The sequence below is a fragment of the Rhinolophus sinicus genome, linkage group LG05, assembly GCF_036562045.2.
Source record: "Rhinolophus sinicus isolate RSC01 linkage group LG05, ASM3656204v1, whole genome shotgun sequence".
Taxonomy (NCBI): domain Eukaryota; kingdom Metazoa; phylum Chordata; class Mammalia; order Chiroptera; family Rhinolophidae; genus Rhinolophus; species Rhinolophus sinicus.
In genome coordinates, this window is record NC_133755.1 from 83,525,052 (window position 1) to 83,548,190 (window position 23,139).

General features: G+C 46.9%; 1 protein-coding gene across 3 annotated transcripts in view; it reads left to right on the top strand.

Moving 5' to 3' along the window:
- PNPLA1 (patatin like domain 1, omega-hydroxyceramide transacylase) overlaps positions 1 to 23,139 on the top strand; it is a 43,317-nt gene that overhangs the window by 16,257 nt on the left and 3,921 nt on the right. Inside the window, exons 1-8 of one of the 3 annotated variants that reach the window (XM_074332863.1) lie at positions 1,128 to 2,490; positions 6,185 to 6,417; positions 7,910 to 7,975; positions 9,353 to 9,562; positions 10,676 to 10,736; positions 17,501 to 18,079; positions 20,374 to 20,452; positions 21,633 to 21,758. In XM_074332863.1, coding sequence (XP_074188964.1) covers positions 2,481 to 2,490; positions 6,185 to 6,417; positions 7,910 to 7,975; positions 9,353 to 9,562; positions 10,676 to 10,736; positions 17,501 to 18,079; positions 20,374 to 20,452; positions 21,633 to 21,758 — 1,364 coding nt within the window. In that variant the 5' untranslated portion in view covers positions 1,128 to 2,480. Of the gene's footprint in view, positions 1 to 1,127; positions 2,491 to 6,184; positions 6,418 to 7,909; positions 7,976 to 9,352; positions 9,563 to 10,675; positions 10,737 to 17,500; positions 18,080 to 20,373; positions 20,453 to 21,632; positions 21,759 to 23,139 lie in introns of those variants that run through there. The other 2 variants (XM_074332861.1, XM_074332862.1) reach the window with 2 other exon arrangements.

A 23,139-nucleotide genomic window follows, 5' to 3' on the forward strand; every position in this document is an offset into this window, starting at 1 on the left:
GGTTTCTGGTTCAGATTTCTTTCGAATAAAGGCTCCCTGACTGAAAAATCGCTGCCCCAGAGGGGCTCTGTGGACCTTCCAGGTGCGACACTGCAGCTTCAAGCCAAATTGTTTCTCAATCAATGCCCCTGCAATGTGAAGTATAGGAATAAAATGGTGAAAAACTAGGGTTACTGCCCTTCAGGGGCTCACTGTCACTGGGAGGATAAACCAAGAGTATAAGAGTGAAAACCTGCTTGAGTAAACGGCTATTGTTAAGATAATACTATTACAATAGCGGAGTAGGGCGGTCAAGAGGGAAATGCAGCCTGTAATTCAGCCTACGATTAGGGACCAGGTAGGAGAAGCAGACTCCTCACAGGAGCTCCGAGAATTGCAGGGCTTTCCTGAGAAAGCTATTCTGCTCTCGGGCGCCTCCCCAGGGGCTGCGGCGTCTCCTGCTTCCCCGGCGCCCACCGCGCTCGCGGCTGAGGGAGTAGGACAGGCGGCGGGAGGCGCCTCGCAGTGATTGGCTGAGCCGGAGGTTGTTGCTAGGTTACCAGTCCGCTGGAGACTGAGGCCTGCATAGTCTCGTCCTCCACGGCAGATCCATCCCACACAGCCAACCTAATTTGGGCACCCTGTGAACGGGATCCCCAGCAATTTAAATTGTCAGCTGCCAAATGCTCATCTTTCTAGGATTTTTCATTTAGCAAGAGGCCTAGCAGAGGATGGGAAGAGAAGTGGTTTTTACTCTCTGAGTCACCTTGAATAGCTTCTCTCTCTGGACCTCAGTGTCCTCCCTCCTTCGATTCCTGGGGTTCTTTCATTTATTCATTATTCATGCATTTATGTTTATTAAGTGCCTGTCATGTTCCAGGTACTCTATCAGGTGCTAGGGGGAAAGCGATGAACCAGACAGAGACCATCTTTGTCCTCAAGAAGGGGGAAACGTTAGGCACTTAAGCAAATAAATAAGATAAACACATATCTAATTATCCCTTTCCTTCTCTGTCAATGATTTTTCTACCCCACCCCCCTCCCCTACTAGATCTGTAGGTCCCGAAGTTGGCAGGGGTAGCAGTACTGCTGCCAGCTGTGCCTATAGTGCATTACCCCTAACGGTGCGCACCCCCTTACCACACTCTGAAACAGGGATACACACTCTCATCTCCGCAATGCTTTTACTCTGCTCTATTGCATCCACACGTGAGCCTGGACACACCTTGGTAAAGATGTGGGGCAGGGATCATTGTCCCCTGTTCGCATGAGAAAGCTGAAAGGCAGAAACATTAAGGCTTACCCACGGTCACATGGGGAATTACTGGCATAATCCACAGTGAGCATTTCTTACGTGCAGACATTTAAAAAGCTATCTGCCTCATAACCCAGTAAGGTAACTATTATTAATCCCATTTTATAGGTGGCAAGTTGAGGCTGAAAGAAGTTACTTGACTTGCCAGTGATGACCCAGAGAGTAGGTGGCAAAGCTGGGATTTGAACCAGATCTATCTGGCTCCAAAGCCTGAGCTTTTTCCAAACAATGGATCTGATCATAGAAAAAACATAAAACTCTGAGTGGCTGAGACGTGGAGCAGCTTCCAAATGGCCTTCCAAACCTCCAGTCCCAGGATCTTATTTACTTAGTTTTCTACTGAAGTTTTTAGCACTATAGACTCATAAAACCTGGTGAATTGGCCACACTTATCTACAGTTAACTCTGTTATCTCTCCATCGATCTGAGATGATCTTGCCTTCGAGCTTTTATTGGGTCATTAAGTCAAGTAGCTCTTCCTTGCGAGCACTTCCATCATTTGCTTTTCCTCCCTGTCAGGTTTTTATTTTCCTCCTTCACACACTGAACAAACATTGTGCACCTACCAAGTGTCGTGAGATGCTTGGTGAGTGTAGGTGTGTATGGCCCATCCCTGCCTGTGCCAGCTTATAGCAAAGGTTTCTGAAGGGGCTTCTGTGGGCAAAGCACCGTGACAGGCCGCAGAGGGGGAGAAGGACCACAAGGACCAGCCCTCAGAGAATCTCCTTGGCTTTGGAGACAGGCTCACCCCTACATAATACAAACATGTGAGAGGAGGTGAGGAGCATGGGCTGGGGGTGACAGCAGCCAACCTTGAGTTTCCTGTGGTGCTGCTTTGAAATCCCATCTTGCGATGGTCGGTGTGGGCCACTGAGTCTCAGAACCCAGCAGCCTGCACTTGGAAGGAGGCCTTTAAATGGGAGAAGATGCCGGAAAGTACAGAGATGCATAAAGAAGCAAGCTAAATTTATCCCTCCTTGCAGCACCCAGCAGTTGCCATGCTTAACACTCGACTTTCTACCGGCAGAGACTTGTTTCACCAGAAGATTCATTGCTTTTCCCTCAGCTTGGAAAAGAGAGAGCGAGAGAGAAGAGAGAGAAAAAAAGAGAGAGAGAGAGAGGAGAGATTCTGAAGACAGAGACATAGAGACAGACATCGGAAGAGAAGCAAGGAGAGGCAGAGAGAATGCTCTTTGGTACGCATCCCCAATGAGCAGAAGGAAAAAATATTAAACTGGGCACCTAAGTGAGTGGGAGAAATCAGGCAATCTCTCCTGTTTCCTCCCTCCCTGGCTACACATTTAGAGCATTGCTAATTTCCAGATAGTGCCCTTTTCAGATGTAAGTATTTTGGAGATGTCTGTACCATTTCTATTATCTTGGTCACTGCTTCGTCCTTGTCACCCACCACTCCCCTGAATAGCTGAGTTGACTGTACATGGATAATATACAAAAGCCACGATTAAAATAAGCATTATAAGACTACATATGCATACCCTTGACCTAGCATTCCCCCTCTATGAATTTATCCTAAGGAAAATAAGTGAGGGCACAGGCAAAGAATTCAGCATGAGATTGTTAATTGTGGCATTGTTTATAAAAGCAAGGAAACAAACTAAATAGCCAACCCCTTTTGAGTACTGCTCAATAAATAATCTTATAACCCTGCAATAGCATTCCATGCTGCTTGTAAATTAGGTTATAAATGGGTACTTATTGATGTGGAAAGACATGATTTATTAGGTGAAAACAGCAAGTTACAAAATATTGTAAGTAAATTGACTCCATAAAAGTATTCTTATGTTATTATAAATATAAAATATATAGTCTAGAAAAACATAAACCAAATGTTAATCTGTGGGTGGAGGGATTCCAATACATTTGAATTTTTTTCTTTTTGCTTATCTGCATTTAAACCCCCCCCCGCCCCCCCGCAATGAACGTGTATTTCTTGTGCAATACGAACAGATTTCCTTCCGTGGGTCCCAGCGAGCGCCTCCTGCTGGGAGTCCTGGAGTGTATGGAAGCTGAACCAGGTGCTCCTGGCTCCGAGGCATTGTGGGAAAGGCTACCCACCCTTCCAGGGCCACTTCAAGGTGCTCATTAAGAATTCCAAAAGCAGCATGACCCCACCCGGGTTTGACCCCATCCCAACTGGTCTTGTGGGCGAGAACTCAGTGACCCAACACCTTGGTATCCAAAAACTCAGTTGTTTCATAACCTGCTGGTGGGTTGGGGCCACTCTCCTTGAGGGAAAATGTTGGCACATGGTAAAGCTAAACTCGGTAAAACTGCGGGCCTTCCCACTTTCCAGGAACACCCTCCCCTCTAAGGGGGTGACAGCTAAGACGCTATGTTGCTCAGGTCAGTCCCCACTACACATATGCAGCTGTGCTTCTGAATGTTGGTGAGAAAAAGGCCATCACCATGGCAACCCAGGCTTGCTCAGCCTCTGGGATCAATCCAACACCCAGAGAAAAAAGGTGGGGTTGGAGTCAGAACAAACACTGCCGGGCTGTCTCACCTCAGGCTAGACACTTAGCTTTTCTCTGCCTCAGTTTCTACATCTGTAAAATGATGCTGAAGCTCCTAATTCTATCCACCTTCAGGATTAATGAGGAATAATCTGTGAACTGTAAAACACAAGAGGAGTAGAGTGTCACTAGCTTTGGTTTGTCTCCCAGTTGCTGTATGTGACTTTGGGCAAATCACTTAAACTCTCTGCCTCAGCTGCTCTATTTATAAATAGGAAAACAGGATCCACTGTGATAACTTCCCAGATACATTGTCAGGCTCCGTGAGAACCCCAGAATCTCAAAATCAGAAGGAATCTTAGCGGGCCGGCCCGGTGGCTCAGGCAGTTGGAGCTCCGTGCTCCTAACTCCGAAGGCTGCCGGTTCGATTCCCACATGGGCTAGTGGGCTCTCAACCACAAGGTTGCCAGTTCAATTCCTCGAGTCCTGCAAGGGATGGTGGGCTCTGCCCCCTGCAACTAAGATTGAGCATGGCACCTTGAGCTGAGCTGCCTCCCAATGGCTCAGTTGTTGGTTGGAGCGCGGGCTCTCAACCACAAGGTTGCCAGTTCGACTCCTGCAAGGGATGGTGGGCTGTGCCCCCTGCAACTAGCAACGGTAACTGGACCTGGAGCTGAGCTGTGCCCTCCACAACTAAGACTGGAAGGACAACAACTTGAAGCTGAACAGAACCCTCCACAACTAAGATTGAAAGGACAACAAATTGACTTGGAAAAAAGTCCTGGAAGCACACACTGTTCCCCATAAAGTCCTGTTCCCCTTCCCCAATAAAAAATATTAAAAAAAAAAAAAAAAAAGAAGGACTCTTAGCCCTTCCTGCCCATCTAGGAATCCCTTTAATGTTCTCTGACCATGGGGTTGTCCCACCTCTGCTCAATTACCTCTCGTGGCAGCGAGCTCATGACTACATAACTTCCCAAGTAGCCATTGCTACATGGCATTGATTGTAAGAAAGTTCTTCTGGATAGGATGTTTTACTATTAAATATTTGTTTTAAAAATTTTAGCAGTCCTTTTTAGAACTATTTCCACTCCTGATTTTCCCAGACAGCTTGCATGAGGTAGAAATTAACAGCAGCAGTCGGCAAAAAAGCAGGTACAGGCCTGGTTCTGGAAGCTTGTGACTTAGTTTAGTGGAAGGAAGCTTGTGACTTAGTTTAGTGGATTCTAGGGTCACACACTCTAGATTAAAAACCCACTTTGTCCACTTACTAGATGGTTGACCTTGGGCAAGTTATATTATCTCTCCGAGTCTCAATTTCCTAATCAGTAGAGCACAGAGAGAAATGTCTACCTCATAACGTGTTTCCCCAAAAATAAGACCTAGCCGGACAATCAGCTCTAATGCATCTTTTGGAGCAAAAATTAATATAAGACCCAGTCTTATTTTACTATAAGACCGGATCTTTATAATATAACATAATATATAATATAATATAATTAATATAATATAATACTGGGTCTTATATTATTTTTTGCTCCAAAAGACACATTAGAGATAATTGTCCAGCTAGGTCTTATTTTCGGGGAAACACCATAGTATTGTTGTGAGAACCAAGCATGATAGCACTTCTTAGTAAGCCTGCCATCCAAACTTCCCTGGTGGGATTCTGGGAATTGGGGGAGGGCAAGTTTCACTTCCTCTGCCTACCCCCTGAATGGCACATCTGTCCTCCGACCCCATCTGGCACATGTGCCCTGGCTGTGCTCCTCTCAAAAAAAGGAAGAAGATTCATCTGCCCCTCCTGGGAAGCCGCAGCACAGTCTGGCCCAGCTGTGTTCCACATTTCAGGGCCTTCTCCCTCTCAGGTCTGTATCAGGGGCCATAAAGGAAGGATGATGCGATGGTTTCCAGACAAAGTTCACCCCTCCCTGTAATTCACCTGCCTCAGTCCAGCACCCCCTCCCTGCCCACAGGTTTAGCTGGCACTAAGCCAATGTGGGGGGTAGGGAGGGAGCGGTACCTTGGTGAAGGCTTTCAACTGTGTCGTGTTTTGATAGGAATCTCATATAGAACAAAAAGCCTCTAAGACCCGTAAATATTGTCTGGTGATGGACGTCCAGGAGTGGTGACAGGAAGTTGGGGAAAGCTATTCTGGGGTAGGAAAATGATCCCTTGCCATATTAACAGAGTTAAGATGCCTGGGTCTAGTTCTGCCATTGACTAGCTGTGGGCTCTCTGGAGCCGGTGGCTTCATTCTTCAGGGGTTCGCTTTCCTTGTGTGCAGAACGAGCCCTTCCCTGCTTCAGAATTCTAGGTTTTCCCATCGTTGGATACAGGGTGAGATGGAAAATCGCCCTTGACCTCTCTTGGCCTCGGGCAGCTGACCGCCTGCTCCTCTCTGCTTCCTCCACAGATGAGTACCTCAGATACCTCAATGTGGGTGTGGCCGAGGTGAAGAAATCCTTCCTGGGGCCCTTGGCCCCCTCCTGCAAGATGGTGCAGATGATGAGGCAGTTTCTGTACGAGGTCCTGCCTGAGGACTCCTACAAGGCCGCCACCGGGAAGCTCCACGTGAGCCTCACCCGGTTAACGGATGGAGAGAGCGTTGTGGTTTCAGAGTATACGTCCAAAGAAGAACTCATCGAGGCGAGGGAGCTGGGCCGAGAGTGGGGGCGGGGCCCGGAGTGGGAGGTGCCCAAGGGAGTGGGCGGGGAAAGAGAGGCTGGAGGGTTGGTCCTGCTTCTCTTGACTGGTCCGCGGGATCGTCGACCTGTCTGCCTCCCTTCTATTTTCTGCTTCCCTAGTCCTTCCATCACTTCATCCTTCTGGCATCTCTCTGTGTCAGGCACACTGTTAGAAGAGATGGACAGAGAAAAGCCTAAGACAAATGAGACTTGGTCACCACCCTCAAGACTTCAACACTCATTGTCCCCAGGGGCTCAACTCCTCCCCCCCTTTTGCTTCTGCCCTGGTATGAATCCTGGAGCCTCTCAGAGTCCGCAGTGTTACCTACAGAGATCCCATGTCTCCTTTAGGGCCTCCCAGCCTGTGTCCGCCTTGTAGTACTCCCAGTTTGTGTGTACAGCCCTCCCCCGCGCCCCTCTTCCGATGGTCCTTGATAAAAAGATTGAATTATCTCTAAATGGGTTATCACTTAGGAAAGTGCCAGCTAACAGTGCACTGTTCTAAGCTCAATATAAATTTTAGCTATGAATTATTATTGGTGGAGAGTGCTGTGGATATACCCAATTTTCTTTCATGACAAAGGGGTTAAGCTGCATGACCCTCCATCCCACATTTCTATTCCCCTCCCGTCCCCTGAATGCAAGGCCCTTGCCACCCATCCTCACATCCCCACACTGGCCTGGCCATGATCCCGGGGGAAGAGGGTAAATAGGCAGTGGGCCTGGATACCTCCTCCACCCACCTCACGTTCCCCTGGGTTTACTAGCACCCAGCTCTGCAAGACTTTTCTCTCCCCAGCCTTATTCCACCACCTCCCACTCCTACCTACGTCAACCAGAGCAAACCACACACAGCAGGCCCTTGTGCCTTTGCACATGCTGTGCCCTCTGCCTGGGATGCCTACTCCTTCCCATTCCCCTTCACCTGCTTGACAAGACCAATCACTCCTGCCAGGGAACGTTCCTTCATTACCTGCCTGCCCAGCACCCCTCTCGGTTGGGTGCTCCTCCTTTGAGGCCACAATGTCCATACTCACATCCATCACAGGACCTGTCATCCCTGCACTGTCACCTGCTTGCTTATTTCCCTCTTTGAGCTTTTCCAAGGGTGGGCATCTCTCCCTACTTTGATACCATGGCCTGGCCCAAGCCAGATACACATGAATGGTTGTTGAGTCCCATTGGATTCATGAAAATTTGGTGTTTGAAGGGACCCTGGACATCATTGAGACACCCTCTCCCTTTAAAGCTGGGACATCAGGTCCAGAATGACAAGTTGGTTACCAAGGACCCAGCTAGTTAGGGCTCAGCGAGAAGCTGAACTTGGGTGGAGGGCAGGCCTCCACCTTGGGTTTAAGGAAGGCCAGGCTGGCAGTGTCGCAGGGGCCTGCAGATGAGTCCACCCCACCTGGTCCCCGGGGCCCCAGGCATCTCAGCCCTCTCCTCCCCCACAGGCCCTGTACTGCAGCTGCTTCGTCCCAGTGTACTGCGGCCTCATCCCTCCAACCTACCGTGGTGTGGTGAGTGATTCGGCGTGAGGGCGTAAAGGGAGAGCCAGGATCCACGGGTGCCTGGAGGCCCCTGTGACTCACAACTGGGCGACCAGAGGGGTGGGCTCAGAATTCAGTGGGAAGACCAAGAATTGCAAAGGTGCTTGTGTTTTTCTACTCAGAGTTGCCAGCATAGATGGATTTCTGGGGCTTTAAGATGGACTTCCCCAACTAGGTTGGGCTCCTCTCAGCCCAGCAAGTCAAGGCAACACAGCCTTGCCAGATTTTTTCAGACTTGACAGACAGCGGAGAATACAGACCCTGCAATGTTGGGACCTGGAATCTTGAATGATGGGACCTTCAGGTCATCTAGGCTAGTGCCTCCCTAAGTTTGATGTGCCCATGAATCACTTGGGGGTCTTGTAAAACAATGCAAATTCTGATCCAGTAGGTCTAGGGTGGGGCCTGAGACTGCACCTCTAACTAGCTTCAGCTGATGTCGGTGGTGCTGTTTGTCCATGGACCACACTCTGAGTAGGAGGGTCTAACCCATGCCCCCTCCTCATTTTATATATAAAGCAAACAAAATCCAGAGATTAAGATTCAGCTTGTAGGGGTGGCCGGTTGGCTCAGTTGGTGAGAGCGTGGTGTTCACAACACCAAGGTTGCCAGTTCGATCCCCACATGGGCCACTGTGAGCTGTGTCCTCCTTAAAAGCAAACAAACAAAAAAGATTCAGCTTGTAGATGGATCCCATCCTGCATGTCAGCTGTGCGTTTCTCAGGTGTCCAGAAAGTTACAGCCACGGTATTTGGGGTCCTTTGTTCATAGTTAAGGAAAGAAAAGCCCCAGAGGGGAAGGGACGCGAGAGTGGACACATGGTGGCCAGTGGTGAGGCCATGTCAGGGGTGTCCTGGAGAATGTTAGGGAGCCCGATCTCAACAGAGGAAGGCAGTTTGGACCCGTTGCCGTCTGGAGAGGATATTTTAAACCTGTTCAGACCCACCACATGTGTGCCTTCTCAAAACGCCACAGGGACGGGCCATTACCCAAGCCCGCCTTCAGCTGTTGCGTGGCTCCAGGAGGGGTAGCCTGCGAGGGGTAGTTGTGATGGAGGAGCATTTCTCCTGATTGATCTAGTGTATGGATATCCCCCTCCTCATGGAAGCCTGGGGTCCCCATCTCAGCCCCAGTAAGATGGCTGAGGAGAGGCAGTACAGGGACAGAGCACTGGGCTGGGAATCCACAGGCCACCGTGGACTCACTGAGTGACCGCAGGCATGCCGCTTACCCACCTGGACCTTGGTCTCAAGGCTTATCCTGATGGGCCCATTGCCTTGGTGTACTCCCGGCACGGGGGGAGGACCTCTGACCCCAGGTGAGCATTTCTCCCTCTGCCTCCCACAGCGATACATCGATGGGGGCTTCACGGGCATGCAGCCCTGCTCCTTCTGGACTGACTCCATCACCATCTCCACCTTCAGCGGGCAGCAGGACATCTGCCCCCGGGATTGCCCCGCCATCTTCCATGACTTCCGCATGTTCAACTTCTCCTTCCAGTTTTCCCTGGAGAACATCGCCAGAATGACCCACGCCCTGTTCCCCCCAGACCTGATGGTGACAGATAGAGGGACCTGGAGGGGTAGGGCGAACGGGGGCGGGTGGCAGGGGCTGAAGGTGCAATGAGGGAGCCAATGGGTCCCACTCAGTCGCATCTGTGTCGCCTCCCCTCAAATGATCCTTTAAACTTCCTCCTAGAGCTGTGTCCTGGCCTTTTTGCTAATGAGCTATATGACCTTGAACAAGTCCCCTAAGGGCTCCCAGTCTCAATTTTCTCCCCTGTAAAATGAGATGATGTCAGAATCACTGAAGTAAGTGTTAAGTGAACTCTTCCACTCTGACATGCAGGGTCGGGAAAGCAAACTATGGCCCACGGACATATCCAGCCCACGGCTTCTTTTTGTACAACCTGTGAGCTAAGAATGGGCTTTCCGTTTTTAAAGGGCTGTAAAAAAAAAAAGAAAGAAAGTTAGGAAGAAAGGAAGAAAGGAAGAAAGGAAGAAAGGAAGGAAGGAAGGAAGGAAGGAAGGAAGGAAGGAAGGAAGGAAGAAAGAAAGAAAGAAAGAAAGAAAGAAAGAAAGAAAGAAAGAAAGAAAGGGAGGAAGGAAGAAAGAAAGAAAAATAGGAGAAGAAGTGACAGAGACTATATGTGGTCTGCAAAGCCCAAAATATTTCTTATCTGACCCTTTATAGAAAAGGCTTTGTGGGCAATATCTCGTGTGATCCTTTAGCATCCTCTGCAACAGATACTATTATTATCCCCATTTTATAGATGAAGAAACTGAGGCTGTGAGAAGTTACATCCATACAACCACACAGCCAATAAGTGGCAGCACTGGGATTTGAACCCAGTCTTCAAACTCTGTTCTTCTGGCCCAAACACACCGTCTCTGGTTCTGCTACACACTTCTCACCCTCTCCCACCCAGAAGAAGCTGCTGATCAGCTGCAAATGCTTTAAAACATTAATGCAGGATCACTATGGACACATGATCAGTAACTGCTCCCCATTTCTTAGCAGATAGTGAGGGGCAGGACACCAGATGGGTACATTTTGAAAAGCCCATCGAATAAAGCAAAAGAGTGATAAAGTAGCTGCTCTGGGCGAGGGGACCACGGCTTTTGCTGTTGCTGCAGCCTGAGTTACTTTCCTGGTGTGCCCACCTTGCAGATCCTGCACAATTACTACTACCGCGGGTACGAAGATGCTGTTCTCTACTTGAGGCGGCTGAGTAAGTACCATGTGGAGTCCAAGGAAGGGGAGGGCTGGAGGGCGGGGCAAAGACAGGAAGTAGAAGAGCTGAGCAGAGGAGCGTGGCCTTCACTTTTGTGACCTGAAGATGCCCTTCACCCAGCAGAGCCAGAAATGGGTGCAGGGACCTGACCACCTGTCATTGTCCAGGACAGGCTACTCTGGCCAGAAATTAGGATCTCCGTACAAAAGGGGCTTTTAGGTTAACAGATTGGACGGCGTCGAGGGCTTTTGTACAAATATATTTCTGGATTTAAAAACTATATTTAGGGAATACATCATCCATGTCTTCTATGTTCAGGTCATTTCATTCTCTTTCATTTTTATTCTCTTTCCAGTAAAACTGTATTGTTAATGTAGAGCTAAATGGGACTAATTTATATTTATATAAGACTTTGAATGACATTGATCAACAAAAGAGAGAAGAGGCAACACACCTTGCCCTGTGTTGGTTTGGAAATCGTGGTCCCCACACCTGTGTGTCTTCTATGCATTGTTGGCTAGAAGACAGAGTCTAATGACTCTAATTTGAAGAAGGCCATGGCAAACATCTTTGTTAAAAGGAAAGGAGGAGAGCTTTTCCATATTTAGAGTTAATTCCATAGAACATATTTTCAGATTCTGGATCAAAGGGTATTTACCAATATGATATTATTAAGTTTCTTCCATGTTGCCATATGGTCTTTATAATTGTTCTTTTTGGCAGTTCTATAATATTCCATCCCAGTTGTACAGAAAACTTTGCTTGGCCATTCCTTCGAGTTTCCAAATGTTCACTAGTATACATAAGCAATGCTGTGGTGTACTTTTTGTGTATATAGTTTTAAAAAATATTTTGGGAGTGAGATGAAGGGTTGAATGAGGGTTTTTTCCTGGAATATATTCACTTTTTTTCCCCCCTTCAAAATTGCTTCTTGCTTTACCAAGCTCCCCTTGTCCTGACTCTTTACTTCTTCTTGGGTTCCCTGTCCCAGCAAGGGGTGGAGGTGGGGGGCAGGAGAGCAGGATGAAGGGAACGTGGGCTCTGGAGGCAAGTAGCCTGGGCCAGGATTCCAATCCCTCCAGCTGTGTGAGCTCAGGGAAATCACTTGCCCTCTCTGAGTCTTGGTTTCCTAATCTGTAAAAAGGGTTTATTCCTGGTTTCTGACACCTACTAATGCTATGATCTTGAGCACGTAATTAATCTCCGGGGCCCTCAGTTTTCTCATCTGTGCAAGGGGGCTGATCATGGAACCTACCTCAGAGGTTATTGTGAGGATGAAAGGAGCAAAGCCAGATGCAGCCCTTAGCACAACGCTCAGATAACTGGTAGTTCCTATTGAAAACATCAGAGTTCTATGTCCTTGCCACAGTCAATCCGGTGCACTGCCCCCTCTGACCTCAGAGACAGGCTCCTCCTCTCACTTCTCTGCAGGACAGACTCCTCCTAACCCTAACTCTCCTCTGACAACTCTCCCATCCTCCACGTTTACACGGGTGACAGCTGTGAAAAGTGAGCCCCAGGGGTCCAAAAGGTGAAAGACTTGAGTGGTGTCAGAAACCACTCAAGGTGGGGTTAGAGACAGAAATAGGAGAGGCTGGCTGCGGCCTGGGGTCCTTTCTGCCACCATCTGGGGAGCCCCTCCACTCTTTCCTCAGTGATGATGTAGGCTGGGGACTTGGAGTTTGGGGAATCCCCTGATTTGGGGCTCAGATCTTAGAGCAGATACCCATTCCCTGCCTCAGGCGCCCCTCTGTACCTCAGATTACAGCCTGGCTACCTGGCTACCTCCATACCGGTCTCTCCCCTAGAATTTTCCTTTCTCTTCCTCTCAGGGCAGGCTCTGGGGAGAGTTACGTAGTGGGTGGTTAAGCATCTGTGGTCTCCCCCATTTCTCAGTAGCCCCTTCTTCTACCCTTCCACCTCTGGGAGGACCCCGGTGCCTTCTAGCCCAATCCACCCTTCCAATCTTAGCCAATGTGGACTTTTCACAAGTATGAATGGCAGTCTTAAACCCAAGGACGAAACTCTAATAGTAGCATCTCAGACATCCATTCCTGAATTGGGACAGTGTATGGAGGATGGCGGGTTTTCCCAATGGGCATGGAGACACTCCAAGTCGGAACAGACACAACTTATAAGGGAGACAAAGTCTCCTGCTGGCTACCAGCTATTTTTGCTTCCTCTTCCCATTCACCGGTGTGTGCATGGCTTTCTCAGTGCAGGTCTCAGCTTCACCACCTAAATCTTCTTGGCTTTGGTTGGGCTGGATTTTTCTTGTGGCACCAGATGCGAGCAGGAGGTACTGACACATCCTGAATAATTGTGGTCGATGCCCAGAGCCACACTCTAAATTCTCATCTGTCATCAGGGAACAGAAAATGGGAGCCCACTCCAGCTCCCGCCCAACTGTTTTCTGGATGGGGGTCAGCTCTGGCAGGAAGCAGCACCCACAAGGTGTCACCCTCAACTCACAACTCTCATCCTGGCTTCCTCTTTCTCCTCCCTCCTAAGGGCTCACATCCGCCTAGTTCCTCCTGCTGCCAGCAAGCTCCCTCTCCACTGGACGCCTCCCCTGGCAGCCGCCTTCTGCCGAAGGGAAGGGCATGCTTTCTGGTGTGCTTGAAAATCCACATTCCCCGTTCAGACATGTGGATGTGGGCGTTGAGTGAGGTTGGAGCTCAGAGGATGCCATGTTTCAAAATATCCATTTGGCATCCACACATGTCCACCCAAACCTACCTTCCTTCTTCTCTCCTTCCCTTCCTTCCTGCCATTCTTCCTTCTCTCTCACCCTTCCTCCCTCTCACAATGTAGTAAGTTTTCACACACACACACACACACACACACACACACACACACACACACACTCACCTGTGAAACAGCACCACAAGTGAGATAGTGAATAATCCATCAAAGTCCCAAAGTTTCTTCATGCCCCTCAGTGCACCTTCCCTCATCTACCCCCAATCCTCCCACCTTCCCTCATCTACCTCCAATCCCCTGGCAACCCCTGATCTATTTTCTGTCATTACAGGTTAATTGCATTTTCTAGAGTTTTTGATAAATAGAATCTTATAGTATGAACTTTTTTTGGTCTGCATTCTTTCACTCAGCATAATTATTCTGAGATTCTCCATGTTATTGCATGGTATAAAAAGTTCATTCCTTTTTACATGTCATTCCATCGTATGAATATACCACAGTTCATTTATCCGTTCACCTGTTAATGGACATTTAGCTTGCATCCACTTTGGGCTGTTATGAATAAAGCTGCTATAAACACTCATGCAGGCATCTTTGTGTGGACATATGCTTTCATTTTTCCTGGGTAAATACCTAGGAGTGGAATTAGATCATATGGTAGATTCTACGTGTGTGGTAAGTGAAATTACACATAATTATTATATTATATATAGTTGTATATAATATATGTAAACATAAAATTGTGATAAAAACACATAACATAAAATTTACCATCTTAACCATTTTTAAGTGTACAGTTCGGTACTGTTAAGCATATTTGCATTATTGTGCAGCTAACCTCCAGAAATTTTTCATCTTGCAAAACTGAAACTCTGCAGCCTTTAGCCAAGAAATCCCCATCTTCCCCTCCCCCTAGGCTCTGGCAGCCACCACTCTACTTTCTCTTTCTATGAGTTTGATTACTTTAGATACCTCATATAAGTGAGCATACAGTATTTGTCTTTTTGTGGTTAGTTTATTTCATTTATAATGTCCTCAAGGTTTATCCATGTTGTAGCATGTGACAGGATTTCCTTCCTTTTTAAGGAATAACACTCCAACATGTGTATAAACCATATTTTCTTTATCCGTTCATTATTCAGTGGACCTCGGGGTTGCTTCCACCTGTCGGTTATTGTGACTAATGCTGTAATGAACATGAGTGTGCAAATATCTCTTCGAGGTTCTATTTTCAATTCTTTTGGATCTATTCGGACTAAGACATAGACCCAGAATGCATGTTTAACTTTTTAAGAAATCACCATTGTTTTCCAAAGTGCTTGCACCATTTTACATTCTCACCACTAGTGTGTGAGAGTTTTAGTTTCCCCCAATTCTCACCAACACTTTTTAATTTTAGCCATTCTCATCGATGTGTGGTGCTATCTTATTGTGGTTTTAATTTGCATTTCCCTAGTGAATAATGATGTTGAGCATCTTTTCATATGCTTACTAGTTGTCCAGATATCTTCTTTGGTAAAGTGTCTGTTCAACTCTTTTGCCCATTTCCCCCTAGACTTTTAATAAGCTTTATTTTTTAGAATAGTTCTGGATTTAGAGAAAAATATGCAAATAGTAAAGAGAGTTTCCATATATTCCACATCCAGATACAGATATACCTATTATTATGTCTCACATTTGTTAGATGTTATTGTTTGGTACATAGTATGGTATATCGTTTATAATTAATGAATTGATATTGACAAATTATTATTAACTAAAACCAATACTTTATTTAGATTTTCTTAGTTTTCACCTAATGTCCTTCTTCTGATCCAGGACCCCATCCAGGATACCACAACACATTAAGTGGTTATGTCTCTTTAGGCTCCTTTGTCGGTGACAGTTTCTCAGACTCTGTTTTTAATGGCCTTGGCAGCTTTTAGTACTGGTCAGATATCTTGTAGAATGTCCCTCAGTTGGGGGTTGTCTGACGTTCTTCTCATGATTAGACTGGGGTTATGGGTTTGGCGTAGGAAGATCACAGAGACCATTCTCATCACATTATATCAAGGGTACATGCTATCTACACGACATATCGCTGATGATGTTGACCTTGGTCACCTGGCTGCAGGGGTGTTTGTCAGGTTTCTCCACTGTAAAGTTACTTTCTCCCCTTTCTATACTGTGCTTTTTGGAAGGAAGTCACTACGTATAGACCACACTGAAAAAGAGGAATTATTCTCCATTTCCTAAGGGCAGGATGTCTACATAAGTTATTTGGAATTCTTCTACACAGATGTGTCTTTTCTCTCCCATTTACTTACTTATTCAATCATTTGTTTATATATATGTATGGACTTACAGACACTTATTTTATACTTTGGGTTATTATTCAATCCTCCTTTATTTACTTTGTTACTCAAATTGTTCCAGCTTTGGTCACTGGGAGCTGTTTCAGTCGGCTCTTTTGCCCATTTAAAAAATTGAATTGTTCATTTTCTTCTTTAAAAGCATTTATATATTCTAGATAAATACCCCTTGTCAGAAATATTATTTGTAAATATTTTCTCCCAGTCTGTGATTTCTCTTACCGGTAACTTTTAAATCTACCCCAGTTTTACCTATTTTAGAAAACTTTTTAAGAAATCGCCATTGTTTTCCAAAGTGCTTTGCACCATTTTACATTCTCACCACTAGTGTGTGACAGTTTTAGTTTCCCCCAATTCTCACCAACACTTTTTAATTTTAGCCATTCTCATAGGTGTGTGGTGCTATCTTATTGTGGTTTTAATTTGCATTTCCCTAGTGAATAATGATGTTGAGGTCCCCTGTCCCTGTCACCTGACTCAATCCTGGCCCCTCTCTCTTCTCACTCTGCATTTCCTCTCTAGGCAATCTCCTCCACAGCTACCATCCAACTCCGGTTACTCTCCATAGGTGGGGCTCTCAAATATATGTCTCTAACTCTCATCTCTTCTCTGAGATTCAAATCCATAGACTCAACTGCCCACTTGTCATCTGTCCTTGGATATCTCCAAAGCCCCATAAACTCAACATGTCCCCAAACAAGCTTATAAGCTGTGTTCTCCCCACTCTCCCACAGACCTTCCCCTCCCATGGTCACATTTTCAGCAAATGGCACCAGCGTCCATTCGATTCTGCCAACTTACCTCCCCTCACACCTCAGCCAATACACCAATTCTCATTCATTTTACCACCTAAGCAGAATCTTCTACTTTCTATCTCCTTCCAGGTGCAATCCCCAAACACCTGTCTGCAGCACCCTGACAGGTTTCCTTGGGTCCCCTGTGCCCTTGTTAATGAGTCTCCACACAGCATCCAGTGATCTTGTCAAAATCAGAGTCTGGCCAGCACTCCCTTGCCTATAAATCTTCATGGTCTCCATGGAAACCAAGAGTCCTCAATGCTGCCTTTGAGCCCTTGCGTGACCTTGGCCTCCTCAGCCCCATCCCCCATCCCAGTGCCCCAACCCCTGTTCCAGCCACACTACCTTTCAGGCCCTAAACACCCTGGTGCTTCTTCGAACGTGCGGCCTTTGTGTGTGCTGTTCCCTCTGCCTGAAATGTTCTTCCCCATCCCATTCTGACCATCCCCTGGACCACTCACCCCTCAGATCTCAGCTCAAGTGTCACTTCCTCAGGAAATCCTCCCAGTTAAGTCCTCTCTGCTTTCCTCTTTTCTAGTACCATGTTCCTCTCTTGCCTAGCACTTGTCTTGGTTAAAACTTGAGATTTTTTTGGGTGGTCAGTGGCTGCCCCCACACTGGACTGTAAGCTCCAAGAGGCCAGGAGCCATCACACCTGTTTTTGGCCCCTTTACCTCCTCAGAGCCTGGTATAATGTCTGGCATGTATAGATGCTCAATACATATACATGAATCAGTGAATTAATATACAATCAAATAATCAATGTACATTCAAGTAAATAAAGAAAGGCCATTGATAAGCCCTATTCTTGTTCATGAAAATAATTTGGAAAACCATTTTTTTGCAAACACCATGCTGGCTCCAGGGGTTAGTAATGACACCTGTGACCTTGTGCTATTGTTTTTCCTAGATGCTGCTTACCTCAATTCTCCCTCCAAGAGAGTGATTTTCCCCCGGGTAGAGGTTTACTGCCAAATAGAACTCGCCCTTGGCAATGAGTGCCCTGAATATAGTCAACCAAACCTCCAAACAGAGCAGGCCAGTCTGGAAGAATCCACACAACCTCACACACAATGGGCGCCTGAAGGGGAAGGAAGCAGTGGCCGTGGTTCACCTGTGTCCCCACCTGTACAGGCACCTGAATCCACATGTGAGTGGCCTGTGGAGTCATCTCCTTCACCACCTGTGTCTTCACTGGAGCAGTCACCTGTATCGCCACCGGCCTCATCACCACCACATTCTCCAATGGACTTGCCACCTGTATCGCTCCCAGCTGTGCACTTACCACCCAGCTCAACACCTGTGTCTCCACAGCAGCAGGTACCACCCACTGGATCACCACCTAGATCCCTGCCCTCCCCATCATCTAAGTCACCCAGGCCGCCCCTGGGGCCTTCAGCTGTGGGGGCACTTCAAACATTGCCCCAGGGTTCTTCAGCATCACCGACACAGCCACCTGTGGAGGAACTGGGATCGGAACAGCCCGAAGGTACGGACCCTCTGGCTTCTCGTGGCCTCCTCAGGTCTGGAGCCTCTCTGCAAATGCATAACAGCATGGTGGCTGGTAATCAGTGCTTTAGAGGGCTGCACTGGTGAAGTCCGCAGTTAGCTTGAGCAGCTCTACCTGTTACGTGGACAAGCACCACAAGAGACAGGCCCTTGACATTTGTTCATTTCTCTAGTCCAGTGATTCTCAAAGTGTGGTCCCCAGCTGGCTGCAGTAGCCTCACTGAGAGCTTGTCAGAAATGAGAGCTCTTGGCCCCGCCGCAGACGTGCTTCATCCCAAACTCGGGGGGTGGGACCCAGCTGTTTTGTTGTTTTTTTCACAAGCCCTCCAGGTGATTATTTTGCCTGCTCACATCTGAGAACTGCTGTTCGGTTGATTTTTATTGGGAAAGCCACTGTGCCAGGGCAGTGCTACTCAAAGGGTGGTCTGTGGCCCAGTGCCAACATCTTATTTGTTACTCGTTCACAATGAAATGAGTGCAGAAACTGAAAGTAAGCATTTAGAAATGTGTTTAGCAACAAGATAGTGCCATGGTGTCCAAGAGTTTTCCTACTAATTCATTTATATTGTAGTCCACAAAAGTGCTAGTCCATGATGGATTGCAAATAAGATTTTTAAAAACTCATTCTTTGCTGCAGTTTGAGAAGCATGGTTGTAGGGGCTGCAAAGATGAACAGTTGTCAATCACTCACTGCCAGGAAATCTCCCCTCCAGCACAGGGGACGCCATGGGTACCAACCTCAAAAGTACAAGGTGAATTATTAAGTGTATATAACTGACAAAAACATGTTGGGGGTGTCCATGGAGAATGAGATCACTTCTTTCTGGGGGAATAGCAGGCATTGTGGAGGTGACAGGTACGTTGAAATATGCAGGATTTTGACAATCGTGGTCTATGTGATGGGACTAGATGGAGAAGAAAGAGCATTTCAGATTTTGTTTATTCTAGAAACTCAGGTGCACAGAAGGAAAGTGCAAGGTACATTCAGAATGAAGAAGATACCTGTTTGGCCACAGTAAATGGTCTGGGTAGGGGCAAAGGAAGAGGGCCCCACATGACGGAATGAAGCCAGGTTGCACGGTCCTTGTGGTCCAGCAGTCAAACTTCTATCGTTGTTACAGTAGCACCGACTAGCAAGATTTCCTTCTTTTCAGCTCTGTCCCAAGTCACGGTGACCCTTTCCTTGGAATAGGTTTACTTTCATTCTTTTGATTACAATGCAACAAAAATATAAGGACATTAAGAGTCAGAAAATGTGTCAAAGTGTTTCACATGCTCTCTTATCTCCTGTTAAATAAAATGCATTCATTTTATGTTATCACACCTGTACCTGAGGGTAGCCATCGTCAGAGGCCTGAGCCATCCTGGGCCCTGAGCTGGCGTTCCTCACTCATACTGGAGGTGGACAAAGGGTACAGGTCGCCCAGGGGTTCTCAACGGGTCGCGATTTTACTCCCAGGACACACTTGGTAATATCTGGAGACATTTTTGATTGTCACCTACTGGGTGACATCTAGTGAGTAGAGGCTAGAGATGACGCTACACATCCTACAACACACAGGACAGCCCTCCAAGGAAACATTACTGGGCCTGAAACCTCCCCCGGGCTTAGTGTTATCAGTCATTTTACTGATGCTCATATTGTTGGGGTGGGAGTGTTACAAAAAGTCCTTTTAAAAAAGGAACTGCAACTAGTCTGGGAGATCCACCAAGCTTCCAAACGAAAGAACTTCAGGTAGAGGAATCTAAGTATATTCTATATTATTTTTTACATGTATTACATAATTACATATTAATCTCCATATATTATAAATCCCCATACTCTGAAAACATGCAAAGAGCTTATGTAAGAACAATGCTCATAAAACTAATAATATTTTCTATTCCAACAACAAAAGAAAGACAGAAAGAAAGAAAGGAAGGAATAAAGAAAGAAAAGAGAAAAGCATTACATAAAGCAAGTGATGAAAGGTTCAGGCCCCTATGGGGATTTTTTCTGAAAACTTTCCCTAACACAGGTAGGTGCTTTTTGTGAGGGAATGGTTGATAATATTATATCAAGGGTCAGCATCAGTCTTTTTACAAATAGCACTGTCCTGGGTCTCAGTCAAATCCAACAACATGATTCCAATCCTAACTATGAGAATTTGAGAATAAAAGAGTTCTTTACTCTTTCTAAACACTCTCACTTACTTCCTACTATCAAAAATGGCTAAGTACCCCTACCCCACCTTCTCTCACTCATGTCTCCTGTATTTTTACTTTTGGCCGTAGTTCCTCTCGCCTCCTCGAATCCAAAAAGCACCCTCCCAAAGGTTAACGTGAAGGAAACCACCAGCAAAGCTTATGCCATGTAAGTTTCTGCTTAATTGAGAACACATTCTTTCCTTTGTGGGGTGGGGGGCAGCTAAGCGACATTGTCCATCTCTTCAGCTGCCCTAGGATCCCTGGGACCCTTTTCTAGTTTGTGTGATTACCGTGCTCCCCTTCACATTTCATGAACTAGCCCCTCTTCTCTTTTCTTCACGGGGGTGATGTGTGGGAAAGGGGCCTCTTCATGCTGGCAGTGTCATTCTCCTCGGCGGCCTGCTGTGCACTGTGGGGAATGCGCCTTCTCTGAGTGCAGTGAGAGGATGTGTCACCTCCTCGTAGCTTACTCTCTGGCCACATCTCAGTTCAAGAGAGCAGCCAGGCACGCTACATCCTAGCCTTAGGTAGCCGCTACATGGTATGAACTGAGGGCCTCCTTTAATCCAAATAGTTTCCTACCAGCATGCTAAGGAGGCTAACTTTCCTATGTTGTCGATTATCCCCAGAAAATCTTTCTTACAATCTTACAATGCACATCAATTGTCTGGGTTATGTAACAGGTACTCCATTATTATCTTTGCAGTTGTTATGAGAGGGCCTGGGGAGCTCTATATTTTTAAGTTCCCTGGGATCACATTACCCAGGCTCCCTTACTAGATGGATGCCAGGTGGGTTAGCCAGGGGAAGGCACCAGCAGGAGATCAGAGTGGGGGTCAAGGATATTTCTGCTCTCTGACCTCATCACTTCCTGTCCTGGGGCAGCTCTGGCAGTGGCTGGGTTTCTCTATGGCCACAGCCGCAGGGGTTGGGAGAGCAGTATCTTACTTTTGATATTCCCACTCCATATTATACCAAATATATTAAAATATATCTGCTTCTTCCATTAAGTATATTTTAATTCTAAAACTTTTGAAAGAGTTTGCATAAATTTCATAATTTTGTGCTTCGGCATAAATTATGCATTTTTCTCTTGATTTAAACTTCATTGCATTGACATATAACTGTATAAAAGTTTGAGTTTCAGTGGACTAGTTGGCATGATGTTACTCCAATCAATATTCATCGGTTACAAAATAAAGGTCTCTGGGGTCCGCTGGTGCTCAGCCAGGGCTGACAACCATGGCATTGGCGTGTCTGATACCTTCTGAGCTGGGACAGGGCCCTGACAGTGAAGGACACAGGACAGGCCACTAACAAACCACCTACTTTGTCTCTTTGCCCAGGGCGAGCCCTGCTGAAGACTCCAATTGGGTGAGCAAGGTGTTCAAGAAGAACAAACAAAAGACAAGTGGCACCAGAAAAGGCTTCCCCAAACATCCAAGATCCAAAAAGCCAGCCAGCAAAATGCAGTGAGCATGACTAATGTTTCTGAATTCCACAGGGAAGACCAACTTTGGGAACAGTCTGCAGGAAAATCACAAGGGATGGGGTGGGGTGGGGTGGGGTGGGAGTCAGGAGCTGGGCTTTGGAATCAGACGTGCCAGACATAAAATCCCCGCTCTGCCACAGTCTCACTCAGTGAGCACGCTTAGGACACGTGGTGTCCCTGAGTCTCTGTTTCCTGATCTGTCAAATAGGGATAAGACCAACTCCTAAGGTTGTTGTGAGCGTTTAATGAAGTCAGCTGTGTAAATTGCTTCGCAGGGTGCAAGAGGTGTAACGGCACTCAATACTTAGTAGGTATCGTGGTTATGGAACTCCCAGAGGTTGAGTGGTGAACTCTCAGCTTCTGAATACAACAGTTCTAGAAAACCCAACTAGACAGGTGGGTGCCCAGTTAACCCTCCACACGTAGAGCTCCTAGCTGTGCCCACCCTATGCCTAAAAGCCCTAATCAAACCAACATAGGCCTGCTTCTTATCCTTTTCACTGTATTATGTTGTAATTGATTTAATCACTCAACCTTCAGGTATCAGACACACCTACTAAATGCTTAGCACTCTTCTGGGTTCTGGGGAACTCAAAGATGAATTAAATTCGATCCCCAACTTTCAAGAGTTTATCCCAAACTGAACTGCAGACCAAAGATAAGAATAAAACCTATGAATCTGATGAACTATGAGCCCCATATAAACCAAGCCTTACTTTTTTTCTTAATTGAGCCATAATATTGTTAAAAGCACATGCATACATACACACACGCTTGCAAATCCAACATGCCAGCCTCAAACACAAACCAAGCAGGGTATCATCTACAATTTTTTGCTGGGTTATCAAAGTAGTCTCCAAGTGGAACAGACCCTCGCAGCTATTTAATTTGCTTTAAGCCTTTCTTGGTCAGAAAAATCCCTAAGTCATTCTAAGGGACATCCTTCCGGCTTGCTCCTGTCCTGGATGGGGGTCCTTGGGTAGATAGAGGGATGTAGTAGGTGGGTGAGGGTCGAAGTTCAGCCTGGCAGCCACAGACCCACTTCAGAGTCTGGGCAAGTAGGTACTTGGTGGGTGGCGGGAAGCAGTGTGGTGGGGAAGAGATTCTCGGGGCTGCTCCAGGAAGTGGGGGAGACCCACATGTCACTTTCTGGATTGAAGGATGGGTGAGGAGGGTGCAGGACCCAGCAGGCAATTGGCGGTCCCTGGTGGTCACTGGGTCAGTGCAGCCGGGGATTAGCCTCACTTTCACTGTTCCTTGGTGTCTAGTCCCAAGATTTCCCTGACCTTTCAGCTCAGGGTCAAGTTTGGTCATGAGAAGGTAGGTAGGTCTGCAGTGGGGTGGGGAGGCTCCCTGGCTGG